This window comes from Taudactylus pleione, unplaced genomic scaffold, assembly GCF_031769625.1.
Source record: "Taudactylus pleione unplaced genomic scaffold, aTauple2 ptg003193l, whole genome shotgun sequence".
In the NCBI taxonomy this organism is placed as follows: Eukaryota; Metazoa; Chordata; class Amphibia; order Anura; family Myobatrachidae; genus Taudactylus; species Taudactylus pleione.
The window spans coordinates 133,006-156,183 of NW_028287549.1; the positions used below are offsets into that span (position 1 = coordinate 133,006).

Sequence of the window (23,178 nt, forward strand, 5' to 3'; positions counted from 1 at the left end):
CACATCCCCCATATATAATACAGGTCACATCCCCCATATATAATACATGTCACATCCCCCATATATAATACAGGTCACATCCCCCATATATAATACAGGTCACATCCCCCATATATAATACAAGGTCACATCCCCCATATATAATACAGGTCACATCCCCCATATATAATACAGGTCACACAGACACCCGGACGTTCCCCTCTGTCACGGTCTCACATCCCCCATATATAATACAAGGTCACATCCCCCATATATAATACAGGTCACATCCCCCATATATAATACAGGTCACATCCCCCATATATAATACAAGGTCACATCCCCCATATATAATACAGGTCACATCCCCCATATATAATACAGGTCACATCCCCCATATATAATACAGGTCACATCCCCCATATAGAATACAGGTCACATCCCCCATATATAATACATGTCACATCCCCCATATATAATACAGGTCACATCCCCCATATATAATACAGGTCACACAGACACCCGGACGCTCCCCCTCTGTCACTGTCTCACATCCCTCATATATAATATAGGTCACATCCCCCATATATAATACAGATCACATCCCCCATATATAATACAGGTCACATCCCCCATATATAATACAGGTCACATCCCCCATATATAATACAGGTCACATCCCCCATATATAATACAGGTCACACAGACACCCGGACGTTCCCTCTCTGTCACTGTCTCACATCCCCCATATATAATACAGGTCACATCCCCCATATATAATACATGTCACATCCCCCATATATAATACAGGTCACATCCCCCATATATAATATAGGTCACATCCCCCATATATATAATACAGGTCACATCCCCCATATATAATACAGGTCATACAGACACCCGGACGTTCCCTCTCTGTCACTGTCTCACATCCCCCATATATAATACAGGTCACATCCCCCATATATAATACAGGTCACATCCCCCATCTATAATACAGGTCACACAGACACCCGGACGTTCCCCTCTGTCACTGTCTCACATCCCCCATAAATAATACAGGTCACACAGGAACCTGGACGTTCCCCCTCTGTCACTGTCTCACATCCCCCATATATAATACAGGTCACATCCCCCATACATAATACAGGTCACATCCCCCATATATAATACAGGTCACATCCCCCATATATAATACAGGTCACATCCCCCATCTATAATACAGGTCACATCCCCCATCTATAATACAGGTCACACAGACACCCGGACGTTCCCCTCTGTCACTGTCTCACATCCCCCATAAATAATACAGGTCACACAGGAACCTGGACGTTCCCCCTCTGTCACTGTCTCACATCCCCCATATAGAATACAGGTCACATCCCCCATATATAATACAGGTCACATCCCCCATATATAATACAGGTCACACAGACACCCGGACGTTCCCCCTCTGTCACTGTCTCACATCCCCCATAAATAATACAGGTCACACAGGAACCTGGACGTTCCCCCTCTGTCACTGTCTCACATCCCCCATATATAATACAGGTCACATCCCCCCATATATAATACAGGTCACATCCCCCATATATAATACAGGTCACATCCCCCATATATAATACAGGTCACACAGGAACCTGGACGTTCCCCCTCTGTCACTGTCTCACATCCCCCATATATAATACAGGTCACATCCCCCATATATAATACAGGTCACATCCCCCATATATAATACAGGTCACATCCACCATATATAATACAGGTCACACAGACACCCGGACGTTCCCCTCTGTCACGGTCTCACATCCCCCATATATAATACAAGGTCACATCCCCCATATATAATACAGGTCACATCCCCCATATATATAATACAGGTCACACAGACACCCGGACGTTCCCTCTCTGTCACTGTCTCACATCCCCCATATATAATACAAGGTCACATCCCCCATATATAATACAGGTCACATCCCCCATATATAATACAGGTCACATCCCCCATATATATAATACAGGTCACATCCCCCATATATAATACAGGTCACATCCCCCATATATAATACAGGTCACACAGACACCCGGACGTTCCCCTCTGTCACGGTCTCACATCCCCCATATATAATACAGGTCACATCCCCCATATATAATACAGGTCACATCCCCCATATATAATACAGGTCACATCCCCCATATATAATACAGGTCACATCCCCCATATATAATACAGGTCACATCCCCCATATATAATACAGGTCACATCCCCCATATATAATACAGGTCACATCCCCCATATATAATACAGGTCACATCCCCCATATATAATACAGGTCACATCCCCCATATATAATACAGGTCACACAGACACCCGGACACTCCCCCTCTGTCACTGTCTCACATCCCCCATATATAATACAGGTCACATCCCCCATATATAATACAGGTCACATCCCCCATATATAATACAGGTCACATCCCCCATCTATAATACAGGTCACATCCCCCATCTATAATACAGGTCACACAGACACCCGGACGTTCCCCTCTGTCACTGTCTCACATCCCCCATATATAATACAGGTCACATCCCCCATATATAATACAGGTCACATCCCCCATATATAATACAGGTCACATCCCCCATATATAATATAGGTCACATCCCCCATATATATAATACAGGTCACATCCCCCATATATAATACAGGTCACACAGACACCCGGACGTTCCCCCTCTGTCACTGTCTCACATCCCCCATATATAATACAGGTCACATCCCCCATATATAATACAGGTCACATCCCCCATATATAATACAGGTCACATCCCCCATATATAATACAGGTCATACAGACACCCGGACGTTCCCCCTCTGTCACTGTCTCACATCCCCCATATATAATACAGGTCACATCCCCCATATATAATACAGGTCACATCCCCCATATATAATACAGGTCACATCCCCCATATATAATACAGGTCATACAGACACCCGGACGTTCCCTCTCTGTCACTGTCTCACATCCCCCATATATAATACAGGTCACATCCCCCATATATAATACAGGTCACACAGACACCCGGACGTTCCCCCTCTGTCACTGTCTCACATCCCCCATATATAATACAGGTCACATCCCCCATCTATAATACAGGTCACATCCCCCATCTATAATACAGGTCACACAGACACCCGGACGTTCCCCTCTGTCACTGTCTCACATCCCCCATATATAATACAGGTCACATCCCCCATATATAATACAGGTCACATCCCCCATATATAATACAGGTCACATCCCCCATCTATAATACAGGTCACATCCCCCATCTATAATACAGGTCACATCCCCCATCTATAATACAGGTCACACAGACACCCGGACGTTCCCCCTCTGTCACTGTCTCACATCCCCCATATATAATACAGGTCACATCCCCCATCTATAATACAGGTCACATCCCCCATCTATAATACAGGTCACACAGACACCCGGACGTTCCCCTCTGTCACTGTCTCACATCCCCCATATAGAATACAGGTCACATCCCCCATATATAATACAGGTCACATCCCCCATATATAATACAGGTCACATCCCCCATATATAATACAGGTCACACAGACACCCGGACGTTCCCCTCTGTCACGGTCTCACATCCCCCATATATAATACAGGTCACATCCCAATATATAATACAGGTCACATCCCCCATATAACAAGAGATATGGTAAGAACTTACCTTTGTTATCTCTGTTTCTACGAAGTCCATAGGGTCCACAGGGTTGACCTTGGGGTATAGGTTGGGAACCAAATCCGGGCACCACGCAGTTAAAGCTTTTAGCTCCCAGGATGCACTGGGTCCACTCTCCCTATAACCCCACCCCCAAGCCAGAGGCACCTCAGTTTGTAAGTAGCCAAAGGCCGGAGGAGGAGAGAAAAAGAGAGAGAAAACTGGAACACTCAATAACCATACTCACCGAAATGGGAGACGGAAAACCGGTGACCAGCCACACAGCCCATATGAAGCCAGGTGCGTCAGGGCGGGCGCCCTGTGGACCCTATGGACTTCGTAGAAACAGAGATAACAAAGGTAAGTTCTTACCATATCTCTTGTTTTCTACTTCAGGGTCCATAGGGGGTCCACAGGGTTGACCTTGGGGATGTCCCAAAGCAGTTCAACCAAGGGTGGGGACGCTCCTGTGCTGAGAGGAGAATCCGTCGCCAAAAAGGAAGCATCCTGAGAGGCAAAGGAAACCAATGCCTAGAACCTTAAAAAGGTGTGGACAGAAGACCACGTGGCCACCTAGTAAGGCAAAACAGCCGAGGCGCCACAGCGAGCCGCACACGAGGGTCACATGGCCCGAGAAAAAACAAGCATCAACAACAGGAAGGCCTACCCATGGGTAGGCCCCTGAGGAAGACCTACGAGGCCATCCAAGTCAACATTTGGTTATAGGCCGGCCATCCTTTCCTGTGAAAACCAGAAATCTCAGACCACCAATAAGGAGTCCGATTTCCGTAAGGAACCTGAACGGATCACATAAATCCAAAGAGGCCAGACCACAGTCAATGAGGCCACACCAGCCGAGAGGACTGGGGACAGAATGGCCGTACCATAAGTTCCAGAATAATATGGAACCTGAAAACCACTAAGAAGAAACACAGGGCGAGAGCAACTCCCACCCTGACATGATGCCCTCCAGAAGAGGGAGCCACATGAGAACGCTCCCAATTCAGACACTCTCCTGGTTGATATAAACACCCTGAGAGAAAGAGAGAGCCTAAGCAATAGACCATGTAATGGCTATCACAACCAGCGGTTCCATTGACTGTCCCCGGAGGTAACGAAGAACCACTACTTACTCCCAAGGAGTCCCTAGGGAGGACAAATGGAGGCATAATCAAGAAAACACTCCAAAGGATGAACTGGATACCAGAGTGAAGCAATTCCATATCTTAACCATACTGACAGTGTAGAGATCCGCACTGTCAGGAAGACCAGGCCAAGTGTGAAACCCAAGCCAGCCGGAAGGAATGCCAGAATATCTGGAAATCCTGGACACCGGAGGATTGTATCGACAGGTACAATACCATAAGATTTATGGCTGCCACAGTTTGTGGTAGGTCCCAGCAAAAGCTGATCCATGTGCTCTAATCATTCCAACGATGGCAAAGCCAGGGAAGCCGTAAGACCACTGTAAGGACACAGTCAAAGACAAACGACCCAGGTCCAAGGCAAAACCAAGGACCCTGAGACAACAGGTCCGGGCAGTGAAGCATCAGGGATGGAGTATCGATGTAGAGACTCCGAAGATCCAAGTACCCCTGACATCTGGGGCAATCAGGAGCCACCAGCAGGAAAGCATCTCCGTCTCGATTGAAAACACTTCCAAAGACCTCGAGGAAGAAGGGAGACCGGAGAACACAGGTACACAAAGTGGAAGGACCACTTCACCGACAAAGTCGCTGAAGTTTGCTTCAGAATCCCCAGAGCTGAACTGTAACACCCTAGTGTGATAAAGTCAGAAGGCCATGAGGGTCACCTCAGGGGGGCCCCCCCTGCTCACCAGGAGATGAAACCTCTCTTGGGGAAGAGACTAGTCCCCGGGATGCACGTCGTGACGGCTGAGGACTCCCGCTTCCCAATGGAGAGCTCCTGAAATGAACGCTGCCGAGATGGTCGGGAGGAGACCCTCGGACTATGTCCGAATATGTGACATACCTGTCATTGCCACCCAACGAACAGTGTTGCTAAAAAGGAAGCCACTGTCCTGACCCTGTCGGACTGAACCTTTTCAGGTTCACCGGGAAACAAGAGTTATGCCAGAGTAAGTTAATTGACAGGGTGGAATCGACAGACGTCCAACTGCACTGAAAAGGATTCGGTCCAGACACTGTCCCTAGCAAAGAAAACCCTGGACGAGATGGCCATAGCCACCCGGACAGGGACCGACTTGCCTCCGGAGAGAGCATCATCGTTTGAACAGTTATCCGACAGAAAAAACTCATTCCATCTGGAGATGAGCCAATTATGGAAAGGCCTGGAATGGAACTGAGCCCATTCCACCATGCATCCCAGAGTGTAAAGACATCTGTCGACTGCGCAGACAACCATGTACTCCTAATGGAAGAGAGGAGATTCCGTCTTACGCCAGAAGAATTCTCAGATTCTGAGAATCCAGCAGGGATCCTAGATGAAGAATACCCAGAGAGGGATGCAGGGAGGACTTTTTCCCCGTTGATTAAACGTCTGCACCCTGAAGAAGCCACAGTCATCCTGACCTGGCCGTAAAGTACCCCGGTGATCCCGCTAAGAGCAGGAGGCCGTCCAGGTACAGGAGCATTGGGATATACTGAACAGAAGAACTGTCAGAAAATCCAAAACGCTGGTAAACCCCTGTGGGGCTGAGGACAGTCCCAACAGGCAGAGCCCGAAAAATTGTAAGTGTTGCTGTGATACAGCAAACCTCAGCCCATGCTGAGGAAAGGTCTCTGTAAGTACCCGTAGGCACGCGTCCTGTATATCCAGTGATACCCTAAAGTCCCCAGGTTCCAAACATCGTATGATGGAGCATAGGGATTTCCTCCTGAGCCCAGGTAGCTTTAGGAACTGGTTCAGGGAATTGAGACAGAGAACAGGCCAAAGAGGACCATTCAGCCACCGCACCAGAAAGAAAACAGAACAACCAGTCCCTCACTGAGATAGTGGGGATGGCCCAATTAGCTCCGCTTACCCCAACAACTGCATAGCTTTCTGGATCTGTAAGGCCCTTGTAAAGAGGGCGTACCCTCCTACCCACGTAGCCGCGGCAACTTGACACTAATACCGGGCGAACTGAGAAAATCGGTATCTCCCAGTTGTAGGCCTGTCCCGTCAGACTGAAGAGATATCCGTAGGTTCAGAAGCAGGATCGGCTGGCAGTCCAGGCCTGCTCGGTACTGGATATGTCGGCCCTTGTAGATGCCGACAGTCTACGAAGAAACAGACCTTTAGGCTGACCGAGAGGACAAAAAAGACTTAACAGACTTAGTCTGAGGCCTTGTAGTGTGCATAGCTGAAAGCGGTAAACTTGTCGTTAGTAATACTGCCAATGTTACTACAATCTTGTCAAGGTCAGGACCAAACAATATCAACCCTAAAGATGGTATCTGCACCTCTGCATTCTCAGAGCGCAGCCATAGGGTATTACGGAGGATACAGTCGCAGCCGGAACTCTGAAAGTTAGGAGACTGGTATCCAATATAGGCATTTCCACCTATGACAACTGCATATATTACATGAGCGACCAAATACATTTGAACCCCCGACGTGTTGGAGGGGAAAAAACGTTACAAATGCATCAACCCAATATGCAATAGTATTAACCAACCATGCTATAGCCATGGTAGGATGGGTAACAACTCCCGAAAGCAAGTATACTGATTTCAGGCAGAGTTACCACCTACGGATCCGAAGAATCCGACCACGCAGGAATGGGAGGCGTAGTAACGTCTGTAATCAGACGAGTAACACGCCCATCCCCCCCAGGAGGGGCTCGTGATGACCCTCAGGGAATTTGGGACAGGAGGCCAAACACTGTTGTAACACCTCCTATCTGGCAACAGCCAGAGTCCCGCTATGCGATCCACCCGCTAGTCAGCAACAGGTAACCCGAAGGCACGCAATACTGAGGGTGTATGATACAGGTGCAGGTCAACATTCACTCTAACCAGAATGGACCTGCTACCAGCCCTAAAGCAGGGATAATAATACCTGAAATAGGCTTCCCCCCGTGTAAGAGGGAAAGAGCCCCGAACAGTACCCAGTTCACGGCAGAGCCAACTGGGAAGTAACCACAGGGCGTCAACCACGCCAATTAGCGTTTCGTAGAAAACGACATCCACCCAGGGTGGCTGTTGTGGTAATCCCTGCAAGGGGAATGACAGACTATTGTGGCACCAGGGGGAATTCATATACTGCAAAAAACCCCTGCAGGGAGCGGTAGTCTGTGTCACAGGGGAAGAGTGCAAGAAGCTGCGAGATACCCTGAGATGAAAAGGGCAGTATGGTGAAGTAACCCCAAGTGAGGTACAACAATGGGGCCCGCCCGGCGATCCGCAATTGAGAGGATCCCGAGAAAACAAACCGCCCAAGGGGGTCGTGAAAGAGGCCGGCACCAGATGACGCCACATACAGAACCCTTTATGAGTCAAATCCTCCGCACTAACACCTGCAGCACATGACTTGCAGGATAGTAAAAATGGGTGCAGTATAACGCTCTATCTCCTGGTCAGACATATCTGACCCATCTTGGCGGAAATATTAAGCAGCACTATACTGGTCCTGACTGATGCCAAAAATAGCTGCAGGGACCCATTTTCAGCGTATGCAACACACAGTTCCATCTAAAATATGGCAACGTGCAGCACGCAACAGTATGTGACAAACCACACAAATATTAACAAGTATATAAATGTGAGGTCTCAGAACCACCCTAAGTACAGCTGTATTAGGGCAGATAAAGAAAAGGGATAGATATACACTGACAGGTGAGAGAATAAAGTACAGTCAGCACTAGCATAAGTCACATACAATGCAGATATATACATATATACATAAACATGTCATATAATATACTGCACTATTACACTGCATTCAACTGCCCAGATTCAGTGTCTGGGAAGGCTACAGCGCTGTGTACACTGACCTGATGGTGAGGTACGCAGGGGGACTGGACTCACTGCCATCCTGAGAGATTTCTGCTGCACCACAGAGATAAAATGGCCGCTGGAGACCTCAGAGGAAGCGTGGCCCGCGGAGGAAGCAGCTCAGCGACGCCAGACTATGGATACTGAAAGGCGCGCTGAGCTGAGGGGAGGAGCCGCTGTAACAGGGAAGGCTGCCTCCCCTGGCCGGCTATTAACCCCCGGGACGCCGGCTCCCTGCACCGATCGTTAAGTCCCTGGTGGTCTAGTGGACACACGGGGTATGGGGGGCCCGCCGCCACTGCCGGCGCCTCCGGTCTGTCCCCTGAGACCGGAGGCACAGGACTGCATTTGAAATGCGCGGATCACCGCAAGCGGTGATCCGCGACCTTACCTGCTCCCCGTGGATCCGGCAGCAGTCCTGGGCGCCCGCAGAGTCCGGCTAGTACAGACTCTGGGGTCCCGCTGAGATCCCCAGATCTGTACTGGCGTCTCAGCGCCAGCGGGGTGACGGAGCGGCAGCTTAGACGTCCTATGGACAGTCCGACGCTGCCGCTCTGAAGAGTCCAAAGTCCATGAAAAAACTTTGTCCCTAAAAAAATAAAATAAGCTTAGGGGCTGCTAATCAGCTCCCCCTGCGCTAACGGTGACCCGACTCCGGCCGGGCACCAACTTAAACTGAGGTGCCTCTGGCTTGGGGGTGGGGTTATAGGGAGAGTGGACCCAGTGCATCCTGGGAGCTAAAAGCTTTAACTGCGTGGTGCCCGGATTTGGTTCCCAACCTATACCCCAAGGTCAACCCTGTGGACCCCCTATGGACCCTGAAGTAGAAATATATAATACAGGTCACATCCCCCATATATAATACAGGTCACATCCCCCATATATAATACAGGTCACACAGACACCCGGACGTTCCCCCTCTGTCACTGTCTCACATCCCCCATATATAATACAGGTCACATCCCCCATATATAATACAGGTCACATCCCCCATATATAATACAGGTCACACAGACACCCGGACGTTCCCCTCTGTCACGGTCGCACATCCCCCATATATAATACAGGTCACATCCCAATATATAATACAGGTCACATCCCCCATATAACAAGAGATATGGTAAGAACTTACCTTTGTTATCTCTGTTTCTACGAAGTCCATAGGGTCCACAGGGTTGACCTTGGGGGTTATAGCTGGAACAGGATCCATGGGCACCACACAGTTAAGCTTTTAGCTCCCAGGATGCACTTGGGTCCTCCTCTATACCCCGCCCCCGAGCCACAGGCACCTCAGTTGGTAAGCAGCCTAGGCCGGAGGAGAATATGGAACAGAGAGAAGGAAGACTGGAACACACAAGAAACCATACTCACAGCAATAGGAGACGGAAAACCGGTGACCAGCCACACAGCCCATTTGAAGCCAGGTGCGTCAGGGCGGGCGCCCTGTGGACCCTATGGACTTCGTAGAAACAGAGATAACAAAGGTAAGTTCTTACCATATCTCTTGTTTTCTACTTCAGGGTCCATAGGGGGTCCACAGGGTTGACCTTGGGGATGTCCCAAAGCAGTACAACTAAGGGCGGGGACGCTCCTGTGCTGAAAGGAGTACCCGGCGCCCAAAGGATGCATCCTGAGAGGCAAAGGTGTCAAACGCATAGAACCTCAAAAACGTTTGAATTGAAGACCAAGTGGCCGCCCTACACAGCTGAACAGCAGAAGCGCCACGTCTAGCAGCCCAAGAGGGACCCACAGAACGAGTGGAATGAGCCTTAACAGAGGTTGGCACAGGTAAGCCCTCCTGTGCATAAGCCTCACAAATAACGGAACGAAGCCAACGGGCTAACGTTTGTTTGTTGGCAGGCCAACCCCTCTTGTGAAAACCAAAGAGGATAAACAAGGAATCAGACTTCCTAACCGAAGCCGTCCGGTCTACATAAATTCTAAGCGCCCGGACCACATCTAAGGAAGTCTCACCAGCTGAAAGATCAGGGGACTGAAAAGCTGGCACAACAAGTTCCTGATTAATATGGAACTTCGAGACCACTTTGGGCAAAAACTCAGGACGAGTGCGGAGCACCGCTCTGTCCTGGTGAAAAATCAGGAAAGGAGGGCGACAGGAAAGCGCCCCCAATTCAGACACCCTCCTGGCCGAAGCAATTGCCAGGAGAAAAACCGTCTTAAATGTCAGCCACTTGAGCTCCACCGCCTCAAGAGGCTCAAACGGAGGACCCTGCAGGACCCGTAGCACCACCGCCAAGTCCCAAGGAGCAACAGGAGGCACAAAGGGAGGCTGGATCCTGAGAACACCTTGGAAAAAGGTGTGAACGTCTGGTAGTATTGCAATCCGCCGTTGAAACCACACGGACAAGGCGGACACATGAACCTTCAGAGATGCAAGGCGTAAGCCGAGATCCAATCCTGACTGAAGAAATTCCAAGATCCTAGAAACTCGGAACACCTGAGGATCATAAAGTCTGGACTCACACCACTGAAAGTAAGTGTGCCACACTCTGTGATAAATCCGTGCTGAAGCAGGCTTGCGTGCCCTGAGCATCGTACCAATAACCGAACTGGAGAAGCCCCGAGACCTCAAGACGGCTGTCTCAAGAGCCACGCCGTCAAAGACAGCCGACCCAGATCCGGGTAAAGGCAGGGCCCCTGAGACAACAGGTCCCGACGTTGAGGAAGAAGGTACGGAGCGTCGATGGAGAGGCTCCTCAGATCGGAGTACCAAGGACGTCTGGGCCACGCCGGAGCTACCAGCACGAGCATGCCGCCGTCCTGCTTGAATTTCCGCAGAACCCGAGGAAGCAGGGATATCGGAGGAAACAGATACGCCAGGTGAAACGTCCATGTCACCGACAGCGCGTCCACCAGACTTGCACCTGCGTCTCTTGTCCTTGACCCGTAAACGGGCAACTTGTGATTGTGACGGGAGGCCATCAAGTCCAGCTCCGGCAGTCCCCACCTGTCCACGAGTAGCTGAAACACCTCTGGGTGAAGCGACCATTCCCCGGGATGCACGTCGTGACGGCTGAGGAAGTCCGCCTCCCAATTGAGGACTCCGGGGATGAAGACCGCCGAGATCGCTGGAATGTGACCCTCCGCCCAAGACAGGATACGAGACACCTCCGACATCGCTGCCTGACTGCGAGTTCCGCCTTGGTGATTGATATACGCCACCGTGGTGGCGTTGTCGGACTGCACCTGTACCGCCCTTCCGTGAAGAGCGGGGCCGGACGACTGCAGGGCCTTGTATACTGCCCGCAGTTCCAGGATGTTGATGGGGAGAAGTGCTTCTTCCGCTGACCAACGACCCTGAAGCGACAAAGAGCCGGTCACTGCCCCCCAACCCCGGAGACTGGCATCCGTCGTGAGCAGGACCCAGTCCGGGACCCAAAATGGGCGTCCCTCGACCAGATGAGCTGTCTGAAGCCACCAAGCCAAAGATAGCCGAACGTCCGGAGACAACACCAGCACCTGAGAGCGGATCCGGTGAGGTAACCCGTTCCATTCTGATAGAATCAGCCCCTGCAGGGGCCGGGAATGGAACTGGGCAAATTCCACCATGTCGAATGTCGACACCATGGACCCGAGAACTCTCATAGCCGAATGGACCGACAGGCGGCAACGGCTCAGGCAACTGCGTATCCGCAGCTGTAGTGAGGGGACCTTCTCCGGAGTCAGGAAGATCCTTTGCTGACGCGAATCCAGCAGGGCTCCCAAATGAACCATCCGCTGTGATGGAATCAGAGAGAACTTTTTCCAATTTATCAACCACCCGTGTGCTTGCAGGCAAGCGATCGTCAGGTGGAGATGTTGAAGCAGTACCTCCGGGGAGCTCGCCAGCAACAGGAGGTCGTCCAGGTACGGCAGCAGCCGTACATTCTGGTTCCGAAGATGTGCGGCCATGACCGCCATAATCTTCGTGAACACCCTCGGTGCCGTGGAGAGACCAAAGGGTAGCGCCCGGAACTGATAGTGGTGTTGAAGGATAGCGAACCTCAGATACCGCTGGTGTGAAGATGCTATCGGAACATGGAGGTAGGCGTCCTGGATGTCCAGGGACACCATGTAATCCCCCGGTTCCATCGCCAGAATGATGGAACGTAACGTTTCCATCCTGAACTTGGGAACTCTGAGGAATTTGTTCAGAGACTTCAAGTTGAGGATAGGGCGATGAGAACCATTGGGTTTCTGCACCAGAAACAGAGACGAATAATACCCCGTCCCTCGTTGTGATAGAGGAACGGGAACAATGACCCCTGCTTTCAGCAAGGACTCTATAGCCTCCTGAACCTGTAACGCCTTGGTCTTGTTCTGAGAAGGACTTGTGCAGAAAAACTGGTGGGGTGGTCTGTGCCGAAAAGACAGGGCGTACCCCTGGGAGACCACTTCTCGAACCCAGGCATCCGTGGTGGTATTGTGCCAGCACTGGGCAAATAGAAGAAGTCGGCCTCCCACTCTGAGGTCCCCCAGAGGGAGGCCCGTCCCATCAGGCCGTAGGTTTATCTTCCTGCTTGGAAGAAGGGCGCCGAGCACTCCAGGCTTGCTTCTTGGGTTTAGAGGCCGTCTTACTCGCAGACTGTCTCGGGAAGGACTGACCTTTCGCCTTACCCTGAACCCGAAAGGAACGAAAAGCCGAACTCCGAACCTTAGCAGGCAGTGCCGCCGAAGGGAGGAAGGCCGACTTGGATTTAGCCAGGGTGTCCACTATTTTGTCCAAGTCCGGACCAAATAGTAATTCCCCATTGAAAGGTAAGGCCTCCAGACCTTTCTTTGAATCAGAGTCCGCTCTCCAGGACCGCAACCATAAGGATTGGCGGGCAGACACCGCTGCAGCCGATACCCGCGAGGTCAGCAGACTAGCATCTAAAGAAGCTTCTCCAATGTAAGAAGCGGCGTCCCTCATTTGTCCCAACAACGCCCGCTGGACATCCGGAGCGTCGTCCGGGAAGGTATCTTCCAATGCATTGGCCCACCCCTCAATGGCCTTGGCCACCCAGGAAATGGCCATGGACGGTCGGGCCACCGCCCCGGAGAGGGAGTAAATAGACTTTAAGCAAGTCTCAACTTTCCTGTCCGTGGGATCCTTCAGCGAAGATATCGACGGTAATGGTAAGGTGGCGCCCCGAGTTAAACGGGTGACATGGGAATCCACCGCCGGTGGAGTTTCCCATTTTTTACAATGTGCCTCAGGAAAGGGGTAATTAGAAGCCAACCGCTTCTGAGGAAGGAATCTCTTACTGGGCGCCTGCCAAGCTACCGCCATATGATCCGTCAACTGATCCGACAGGGGAAACACCGCAGAAGCCACCTTAGTTTTTTTGAAACTAGGAAACTTCGACCTAGGAACCGGTGCCTCATCCTCTATAAGAAGAATAGCTCGCACCGCCCTAACTAGTGCTCGCACATTAATGGACGACTTGGTATCCATTTCCTGGACCGAGGCGTCCGAGTCAGTGTCATCAGGGACCTCCCCATCATCTGAGGAACCCTCTGAGTCCGATACCTGAGCAGCCAGTGTCATGAGTGGGCGTTTAGAAATCCTAGAAGGCATGTCAGTCTGCAACATTGACTGAAAAGCCGAGGAAGCGGCCGCCAAATTTTGCACGGAGTTGGAGAGCACATCCACCCATGGTGGAGGCGTCGCCATAGGGGCCTGAAAAGGTACCACAGGCTGCTGCGGCACAGGGGAAGCCTGTATATACATAGGCAACCCCGCATAGGGACCAACTGATTGAGACCCAGGAGGACTCCGCAATAACTGCGGGACACCCGGGGAATGGGGGATGGTCGGCTGGGGCACCGCCCTAGTAGGGAGAGCAGTCGGGACCGACAGACGGTCCGCAATAGACACCAGCACTTGAGAAAACATCGCCCACGGTGGTTCCTGCGCCAGAGAAGGTCTGGATGGGCCAGGAGCCACCTGGCATCGACTACACAGGCCATCCTGTGACAAATCCTCCCTATCTACTCCTGCAGAACAGCGTCCGCAGGAGGCCAACACCGGAGCCACTGAGCGCTCAACCTCCTCGTCTGACATGACAGAATATATTATATATCTGGCACCAGGGTAGAAGTAAAACGCACTCACCGGTGTGCTGAACAACAGCCCACAATATGGCACTGAGTAGCACACAACTGTAAGTGACGGACCTCACAAATACGTGATCTATATAAGTGAGGTCAGTAGAAACGCCCCTCCCCCACACACCTGTAGGGCTTGTAGGAGAAGTAAAGGGATAGGTATAAGCTGACAGTAAGCGGAAAATAAGCACAGACAGGCAGCACTAGCAAAAGTCACATACCATGCAGGAAGATATACTCACTGCACCTTTACACTACAATCAACCTGCCCAGATTCAGTGTCTGGGAGGGCTATAGTGCTGTGTACGCTGTCCTTAATCAGGGGAGAGGTACACAGGGGGACCGGTCCGCGTGCTCCCTGAGATCTGCGCTGCCACTGTGAGAAAATGGCCGCTGGAGACCTCAGAGGAGGAGTGGCCGAGGAATCTGCAGCTCAGCGACGCCAGACTGCGTGCTGAAAGGCGCGCTGAGCTGAGGGGAGGAGCCGCTGACAGGGAAGGCTTCCTCCCCTGGCTGGCCATTAACCCCAGGGATGCTGGCTTCCCGCTTGCCGGTTATTACTGGTGGTCTAGTGGTCCCACGGGTTATGGGGGGGCCCGCCGCCACTGCCAGCAGCCTCTGGTCTGTCCCCCGGACCGGAGGCTAAAGGACTGCATTTAAGGCATTCCGCGCGCCGCCGCTAGCCAGCGACGCGCGGCTTACCTGAATCCCCGGCGACTCCGGCAGCAGTCCTGGGAGGTAGACAGAGTCCGGCTAGTACGGACTCTGCCCTCCCGCCGCGATCCCCAGATCAGTACTGGCGTCGCGGCGCCAGTCGGGGATCAGAGCGGCAGCGTGGGCGTCTGTACAGACAGCCCTTCACTGCCGTCTGTAGTAAAAATAGATTAAAAATAAATAAAATTTAACTTAAAATAAAAGCTTTTGGGGGCTGCTCCTGCAGCCCCCCTGCGCGGTGACCGACTCCGGCCGGGCACCAGCTTACACTGAGGTGCCTGTGGCTCGGGGGCGGGGTATAGAGGAGGACCCAAGTGCATCCTGGGAGCTAAAAGCTTAACTGTGTGGTGCCCATGGATCCTGTTCCAGCTATAACCCCAAGGTCAACCCTGTGGACCCCCTATGGACCCTGAAGTAGAAATATATATAATACAGGTCACATCCCCCATATATAATACAGGTCACATCCCCCATATATAATACAGGTCACACAGACACCCGGACGTTCCCCCCCTGTCACTGTCTCACATCCCCCATATATAATACAGGTCACATCCCCCATATCTAATACAGGTCACATCCCCCATATATAATACAGGTCACACAGACACCCGGACGTTCCCCCTCTGTCACTGTCTCACATCCCCCATATATAATACAGGTCACATCACCCCATATATACAGGTCATGTGAGACCTCTGTCACTGTCTCACATCCCCCATATATAATACAGGTCACATCCCCCATATATAATACAGGTCACACAGACACCCGGACGTTCCCCCTCTGTCACTGTCTCAAATCCCCCATATATAATACAGGTCACATCCCCCATATATAATACAGGTCACATCCCCCATATATAATACAGGTCACACAGACACCCGGACACTCCCCCTCTGTCACGGTCTCACATCCCCCATATAGAATACAGGTCACATCCCCCATATATAATACAGGTCACATCCCCCATATATAATACAGGTCATACAGACACCCGGACGTTCCCTCTCTGTCACTGTCTCACATCCCCCATATATAATACAGGTCACATCCCCCATATATAATACAGGTCATACAGACACCCGGACGTTCCCTCTCTGTCACTGTCTCACATCCCCCATATAGAATACAGGTCACATCCCCCATATATAATACAGGTCACACAGACACCCGGACGTTCCCTCTCTGTCACTGTCTCACATCCCCTCTGACTGAGTATTAGACCCGATATCACTGGATGTACTCTCACCCGCCCGTGTCCGTCGCCCTACCAGGTCTGTGTCCTAGAGTCATTATCTGGGGTAACAGTTAGATATTATCGGGGTAAGAGGCGCTGTTACTCTCGCACACCCCATTACTAGAACAGGTAACACCCTCCTCAGCCCGCAGGGTGGAACACTCCTGTTAACTCCCTAATGTGGGTGTCCTGCACCAATGGAGGAATAAATCAGGGTCCTAGCTTACAGCTTAGACGCCGGAATATATAAACATTCAGGGTAACACTAACCTATGTCATCATATATATGGTCTGTGTATGATCATCCCCACAACAAACTCAGGTCTCCGGACCCCTCTCACCTTGTCCGTTCTGACACGGATTCCTGCTGCGCCCCATTTCTTGTACATCTGGAACATTGCCCTGATCGTCCGTCACCCGCCGGCGTGACACCCTCTGTCGCTGTGACATACCACCTCCGTTCTGTGTAACATCACTGGGCCCCTGAGCGTCTAGGGTCAAACAAAAGCAACATGATTATTGGTGATGGCATGTACTAACAGTTCAGTACAGACACTGCTACACCATGCCATATATATAACTCTCTCTCTCTCTATGTATATACACACTACACCATTACAAACACTACTACAACATTCCTTTTGCTTGCTACTGTGATATACATGCTGGCTACTGAGTCAGTATGTAGGCAGCGGGCATCCCATTGAGTTGCATCCTGATTTAGCAGACATGCTGGAGCCACACAATGCAGGGTGCCTAGAATTGAGTTGTGGATGGCAGTGGGCGGAACCTGGTGGAAGCATGGGAGGGGGATTAAGGAGACAGGCCCTCTGCTGGAAAGGTCTGACACAGGGTTACAGTCTGGTTGGACTGATCGCAGGGCAAGAATAGATAGGCTGCAAGCCAAGGACTTTGTTACAGAGTGTACCCGGTACCCATTGTGCTCAGTCCCTGCCAAAAGGGACAGGTGAGGTATATGCATTATACTGACACCCCAGGTATTATTGTGTGCACTGAGAAATACTGGAGGTACCGGGAAGGCCGGTAGGAGACAGGAAGGGTACCTGGGGCTATGCACATCCCTGGTTCCCTCGCAGGCTGCACCAAGTCATTTTCCACTTACTATAAAAGGGATGGACATTAGTCTCCATACAGATTACATTTACTGTGGGATCATTCCCCCTACATATTCCCTTATTCATGGTCTGCAGCCACGTCATAGCTACACTATAACTCACTGCCTGCAGCCACGTCATATAGCTACACTATAACTCAATGTCTGCAGCCACACCATATAGCTACACTATAACTCACTGTCTGCAGCCACGTCATATAGCTATACTATAACTCACTGTCTTCAGCCACGTCATATAGCTACACTATAACTCACTGTCTTCAGCCACGTCATATAGCTACACTATAACTCACTGTCTTCAGCCACGTCATATAGCTACACTATAACTCAATGTCTGCAGCCACACCATATAGCTACACTATAACTCACTGTCTGCAGCCACACCATATAAGAATAACGGTTACACTATAACTCACTGCCTGCAGCCGTCATATAGCAATAACTGTTACACTATAACTCACTGCCTGCAGCCACGTCATATAGGAATAACGGTTACACTAACTCACTGCCTGCAGCCACGTCATATAGGAATAACGTTTACACTATAACTCACTGTCTGCAGCCACATCATATAGCTACACTACAACTCACTGCCTGCAGCCATGTCATATAGCTACACTATAACTCACTGCCTGCAGCCACGTCATATAGCTACACTATAACTCACTGCCTGCAGCCATGTCATATAGCTACACTATAACTCACTGCCTGCAGCCACGCCATATAGGAATATCGGTTACACTATAACTCACTGTCTGCAGCCACGTCATATAGCTACACTATAACTCACTGTCTGCAGCCACACCATATGGGAATAACGGTTACACTACAACTCACTGTCTGCAGCCGCATCATATAGCTACACTATAACTCACTGTCTGCAGCCACACCATATGGGAAGAACGGTTACACTATAACTCACTGCCTGCAGCCACGTCATATAGGAATAACGGTTACACTATAACTCACTGCCTGCAGCCACGTCATATAGCTACACTATAACTCACTGCCTGCAGCCACGCCATATAGGAATAACTGTTACACTATAACTCACTGCCTGCAGCCACGTCATATAGCTACACTATAACTCACTGCCTGCAGCCACGTCATATAGCTACACTATAACTCACTGCCTGCAGCCACGCCATATGGGAATAACTGTTACACTATAACTCACTGCCTGCAGCCACACCATATGGGAATAACTGTTACACTATAACTCACTGCCTGCAGCCACATCATATAGGAATAACTGCTACACTATAACTCACTGCCTGCAGCCACGCTATATGCTGGATGTGATATTATAATGGGAGGACAGAAGCAGTGTTGGGAACAGGACCCAGGACAGGGAGATGATAAGTATGAGGCTATACAGGACGATGGGAGTTATACTCCGCTCATCAGCCTTAACACTCACCGTGGCCTCTTCGGCCTCTAGTGATAACTGGGGCAGAGGGGGAATCGCTGTCGGTCTGTACCCCACCTTTATCCTTTTCTTCCCTGGTGGAGACTGTGCGCAACGCTCCTCCGACGCTCTTCAGCTGACCCTCAATGAGAAGGCGCTCCAGCCGCAGCTGCTCCAAGTCCTGGGGAGATAGGGCCAGAAAAGTACGGGTGCAGGGGAGGGGTGTGTATGGCAGGTGAGTGGGGATGGGGGAGGGGGTAAGAAGAGGGAGAGAGAAGCAGGAGTGGGGAGTAACAGTCAGGAGATAGGTGGGAAGAAAGATATGGGGGGGGGGGAGCCAGAGAGGCACAGGGCAGAGAGGCACAGGGCAGAGAAAGACAAAACAGCAAATAAATCATCTTTAAAAAAAACTTTAACAATACACAAAAGAATGAAGCAGCTGCTGTTGGGGAGACACTAGCCATAAGACATACGCGGTGGTTATTGGGGGATGAGGCTCACACACAGACTATGGGGACAGACCGCTGTACAGTGTAGGAGGAGAGAGACAGACAGACCTGCAGATGTGAGATCTGATACTCCAGAAGGGCCAGAGCGTTACTGATACTGTCCTGAGTCCCCACAAACAGGAATGGCACCAGCCCCTGGAAGAGATAGAAGATGTGTCAATAGCTGGACGCTCCCTAGACCGATACTAAATCCCATCTATAACCAGCCGTTCCCTGTGCTCAGGCCGGCACCCCAGTGCCAGCCATTACTGGGCTATATCGCTGCGCTCACAGAGGGAAGGCTGGGATCTGACTAGCGGAGAACGCATGACATAGGGGCTGTTCCTGTTCACCGGCTCATTCAGTTCTAGTGCGGATTAGAATTGAGTCACCCTGCTCACATCACCCCTGGGATTGGTTGAGTTCAAGTGTGTCTCTGTGTGCCCATTGCTGCCTTCCAGAGGCGTGCCCATCGCTGCCTTCCAGAGGCGTGCCCATTGCTGCCTTCCAGAGGCGTGCCCATCGCTGCCTTCCTGAGAGCTATAGACACCTTGACTAAGAACCCTAAGTAGCCGCCTACTCCCTCGCCTGGCTGAATCCAGCGGCTACACACAAAACCCACAGACGCAGGTGGTTCCAAGTGGCAGCGATACCCTCCTTGGGGCACCACAACACGGCCCACTTGACACTTGCAGATGGTGAGTTGCCAGCTTGGCTGGCGACGGCAACAGGAGTGGCCACCGACTGGCTAAGGATGCTGCCAACGGGTAATAGCTATCACCTGACTACAATAACGTGCCCGACACCCGGCCCGAGCGCACAACTATCCTGGCAGTCTGCTTTATACCCTCCCCTCTCCTCATTTACAGATGGCCTGGGGGGGGGGGGGGGGGGGAGGGTCTCATTATTACCATAGCACGTATTACAGCTCTCTATACCCTATCCCCTTATACATGGCACAGCGGAGGCCCATCTGACACCCGCCGCAGCGGAGGCCGTGTCCTGGGTACAGGACTAGTAAGGGGGACACAAGCGGCAGTTCAGTCATATCCGTTCGTTTCCTGCCAATAAGAACCCAAAAGGCAGCTCAGAGACCCGGTCACCTCTTCATTCTGATCCGTCCTGTCTCCGTCGGCCTCCACTCTCACGCGGACAATCCCAGATTTATCCACAATATCCTGGATTACGTTCCCGTTCTTTCCAATGACTTTTCCTGCAAAGAGACAAATGTTGAATAGGGCGGAGCTGGGCGATGCCCATTCATTCTAACCAGGTTATTACCAGTAAGAGTCTTACTCATTCACCAATGGAGGTAAATGCCCCTCTAGCCCAGCTCACACTCACCCACAAAGGACCTGGGAACCTGCATGGATCCCTCTGAAAACTCCAGGTATCCGCGGGCCATCCGCACAGCTTCCGGAGTCTGCGGACCAGACAGCGATACAAGTGGCATCAATAACCAGCGGTACCAGCTAGCACCCGGCCAGATACCTGCACCCACCTTACCTCTCCATACACCCGGAATGTAAACGTCTCTTCATCCAGTTCAATAGCTGTAACCCCCGGCACCTTCCGAGCCTGCTGGATATTCACCCCGTGCGCTCCGATGGCGAGTCCGATAAGATCTTCCCGCACCTGGAACTCCTCCCTATACGCAACAGCGATCTGCTTACTGACCTGTAATACAGAGGGCAACTCATTGCTCCATCTACCATCGTCACCCCATGGGGGGCAGCCTGACAGCTCCCGTTTATCTGCGTTACCCACGTATCACCTCACCTCCAGCTGTTTAGCTGCCCTCTCGTTCTGAGTGATGAGCCTGAGTTTGGTCCGGAGAGCTCGCAGATGGAGGTCGCTCAGGAGTGATGAGCGTTTGATGACGGACTGGTCCGTGGACTGACAGACAAAGCAGAGAAATGTAGCGCTCTGGTACAGCCACCCCCGGGTACTTCCCTCCCTCCCTGGACATCACCCCAATGAGCCAATCTCACCAGGATAACCAGCTCCGTTCCAGTTTTGTCCAGGAAGACGCAGCCGGCTCCAACCACTTTCTTAAATTCCCTGTGAGCGTCCACGTTAGCGGAACTGCGAACAGGAAAGTAGAATTCAGCCACCGGCTCAAGCCCACACCCGCACGTGCCACCGGCAACCACGGCCACCCACGACACCTACATTTTGCAGAGGTCCTCGGGCAGCGGCACGCTGTATTTGAAGAACGTTTCGCTTGTTGCCATCTCATTCTGGTTGAGAGGTCGCAGGCGACTGTGGCTGACAATCTCATTGTACGGTGAGTCGGAGACGGAATATTCTATCACATAAAACTGAGAGAGTGTAAGAGAATGCGTACAGGATTATAATACGCTCATAGCCTACACTGAGGGAGCACTCATACTCACATCGCCTTTAATCATTCGAACATGAGCAGACCACCAGCCGGAAGCCTCCTGTTCATTAGCACGGGAATATACCTGTAATTACCACCATGATTAGCAACTACAGCAAGGACATCCCACTTCTAACACCAATGAGGAGACTGCTATAGTGCAATTTATGGTTTCACTACACCTCCATCCTGTATCTCTCTACTATTCCTGTACTGACCACACACACAGCTCTGTCACTACACCTCCATCCTGTCCTGTATCTCTCTACTATTCCTGTACTGACCCCTCATACACATACACAGCTCTGTCACTACACGTCCATCCTGTCCTGTATCTCTCTACTACTCCTGTACTGACCACACACACAGCTCTGTCACTACACCTCCATCCTGTCCTGTATCACTCTGCTATTCCTGTACTGACCCTACACACACACAGCTGTCACTACACCTCCATCCTGTCCTGTATCTCTCTAGTATCCGGATACTCCTGCAGCACAGTGTTAGCTGGATGCGTACCTCCACTGGGTCTCCCTCGGATATCTCCTTTGCACAGGTAGGTGGGGGTGGTAGCCTCACGTCACAGAAGGGGACTCGTCTCTCCGGCAGGCAGCTGTCCCAGGATTAAATATTAGAACTGAATGTGGTGAAAAAAATTGCACATCTTTTACATAAAAAGCGCAGAGCGCGAGGGGAAAGAGGTGGGAACACGTTCACCAAAGCGCATTAGGGGCCCGTTCACAGGATGTGATGTTACTGGACCCATCAGCCACTAACACCTGATTATTATCAGTGCGAGAGAGAAGAGATAGTCTGCGCATGTGCAGGTTATTACTCACTTGTTCTGGAACACGATACTGACGGTGTCCTCATGAACATCCTGTACATAGCCCTAAATAGCAGACACACATTGATGAGCACAACGGACTGTAACCAGTGGCGGTATATTGGAGGTGACGGTAATGGAAGGGCGGTATATGAGGGAGTGACAGTGATGCAGGAGCGGTAATATAGGGGGGAGTGGCACATTGGGGAGCGACC

The 23,178-nt window shown here is 51.1% G+C and overlaps 1 protein-coding gene across 1 annotated transcript in view; it reads right to left on the minus strand.

The window, feature by feature from the left end:
• Positions 1-23,178, minus strand: part of LOC148430775 (RNA-binding protein FXR2-like) — a 56,919-nt gene that overhangs the window by 22,732 nt on the left and 11,009 nt on the right. The window contains exons 2-13 of the mRNA XM_088466473.1: positions 22,977-23,029; positions 22,657-22,750; positions 22,151-22,222; positions 21,927-22,075; positions 21,746-21,839; positions 21,534-21,650; positions 21,261-21,431; positions 21,099-21,177; positions 20,858-20,967; positions 19,824-19,910; positions 19,279-19,447; positions 17,065-17,214 (exon numbers count right to left, since the gene is read on the minus strand). Of these exons, the coding sequence (XP_088322599.1) occupies positions 17,065-17,214; positions 19,279-19,447; positions 19,824-19,910; positions 20,858-20,967; positions 21,099-21,177; positions 21,261-21,431; positions 21,534-21,650; positions 21,746-21,839; positions 21,927-22,075; positions 22,151-22,222; positions 22,657-22,750; positions 22,977-23,029 (1,345 nt within the window). The remainder of the gene's footprint in view (positions 1-17,064; positions 17,215-19,278; positions 19,448-19,823; positions 19,911-20,857; positions 20,968-21,098; positions 21,178-21,260; positions 21,432-21,533; positions 21,651-21,745; positions 21,840-21,926; positions 22,076-22,150; positions 22,223-22,656; positions 22,751-22,976; positions 23,030-23,178) is intronic.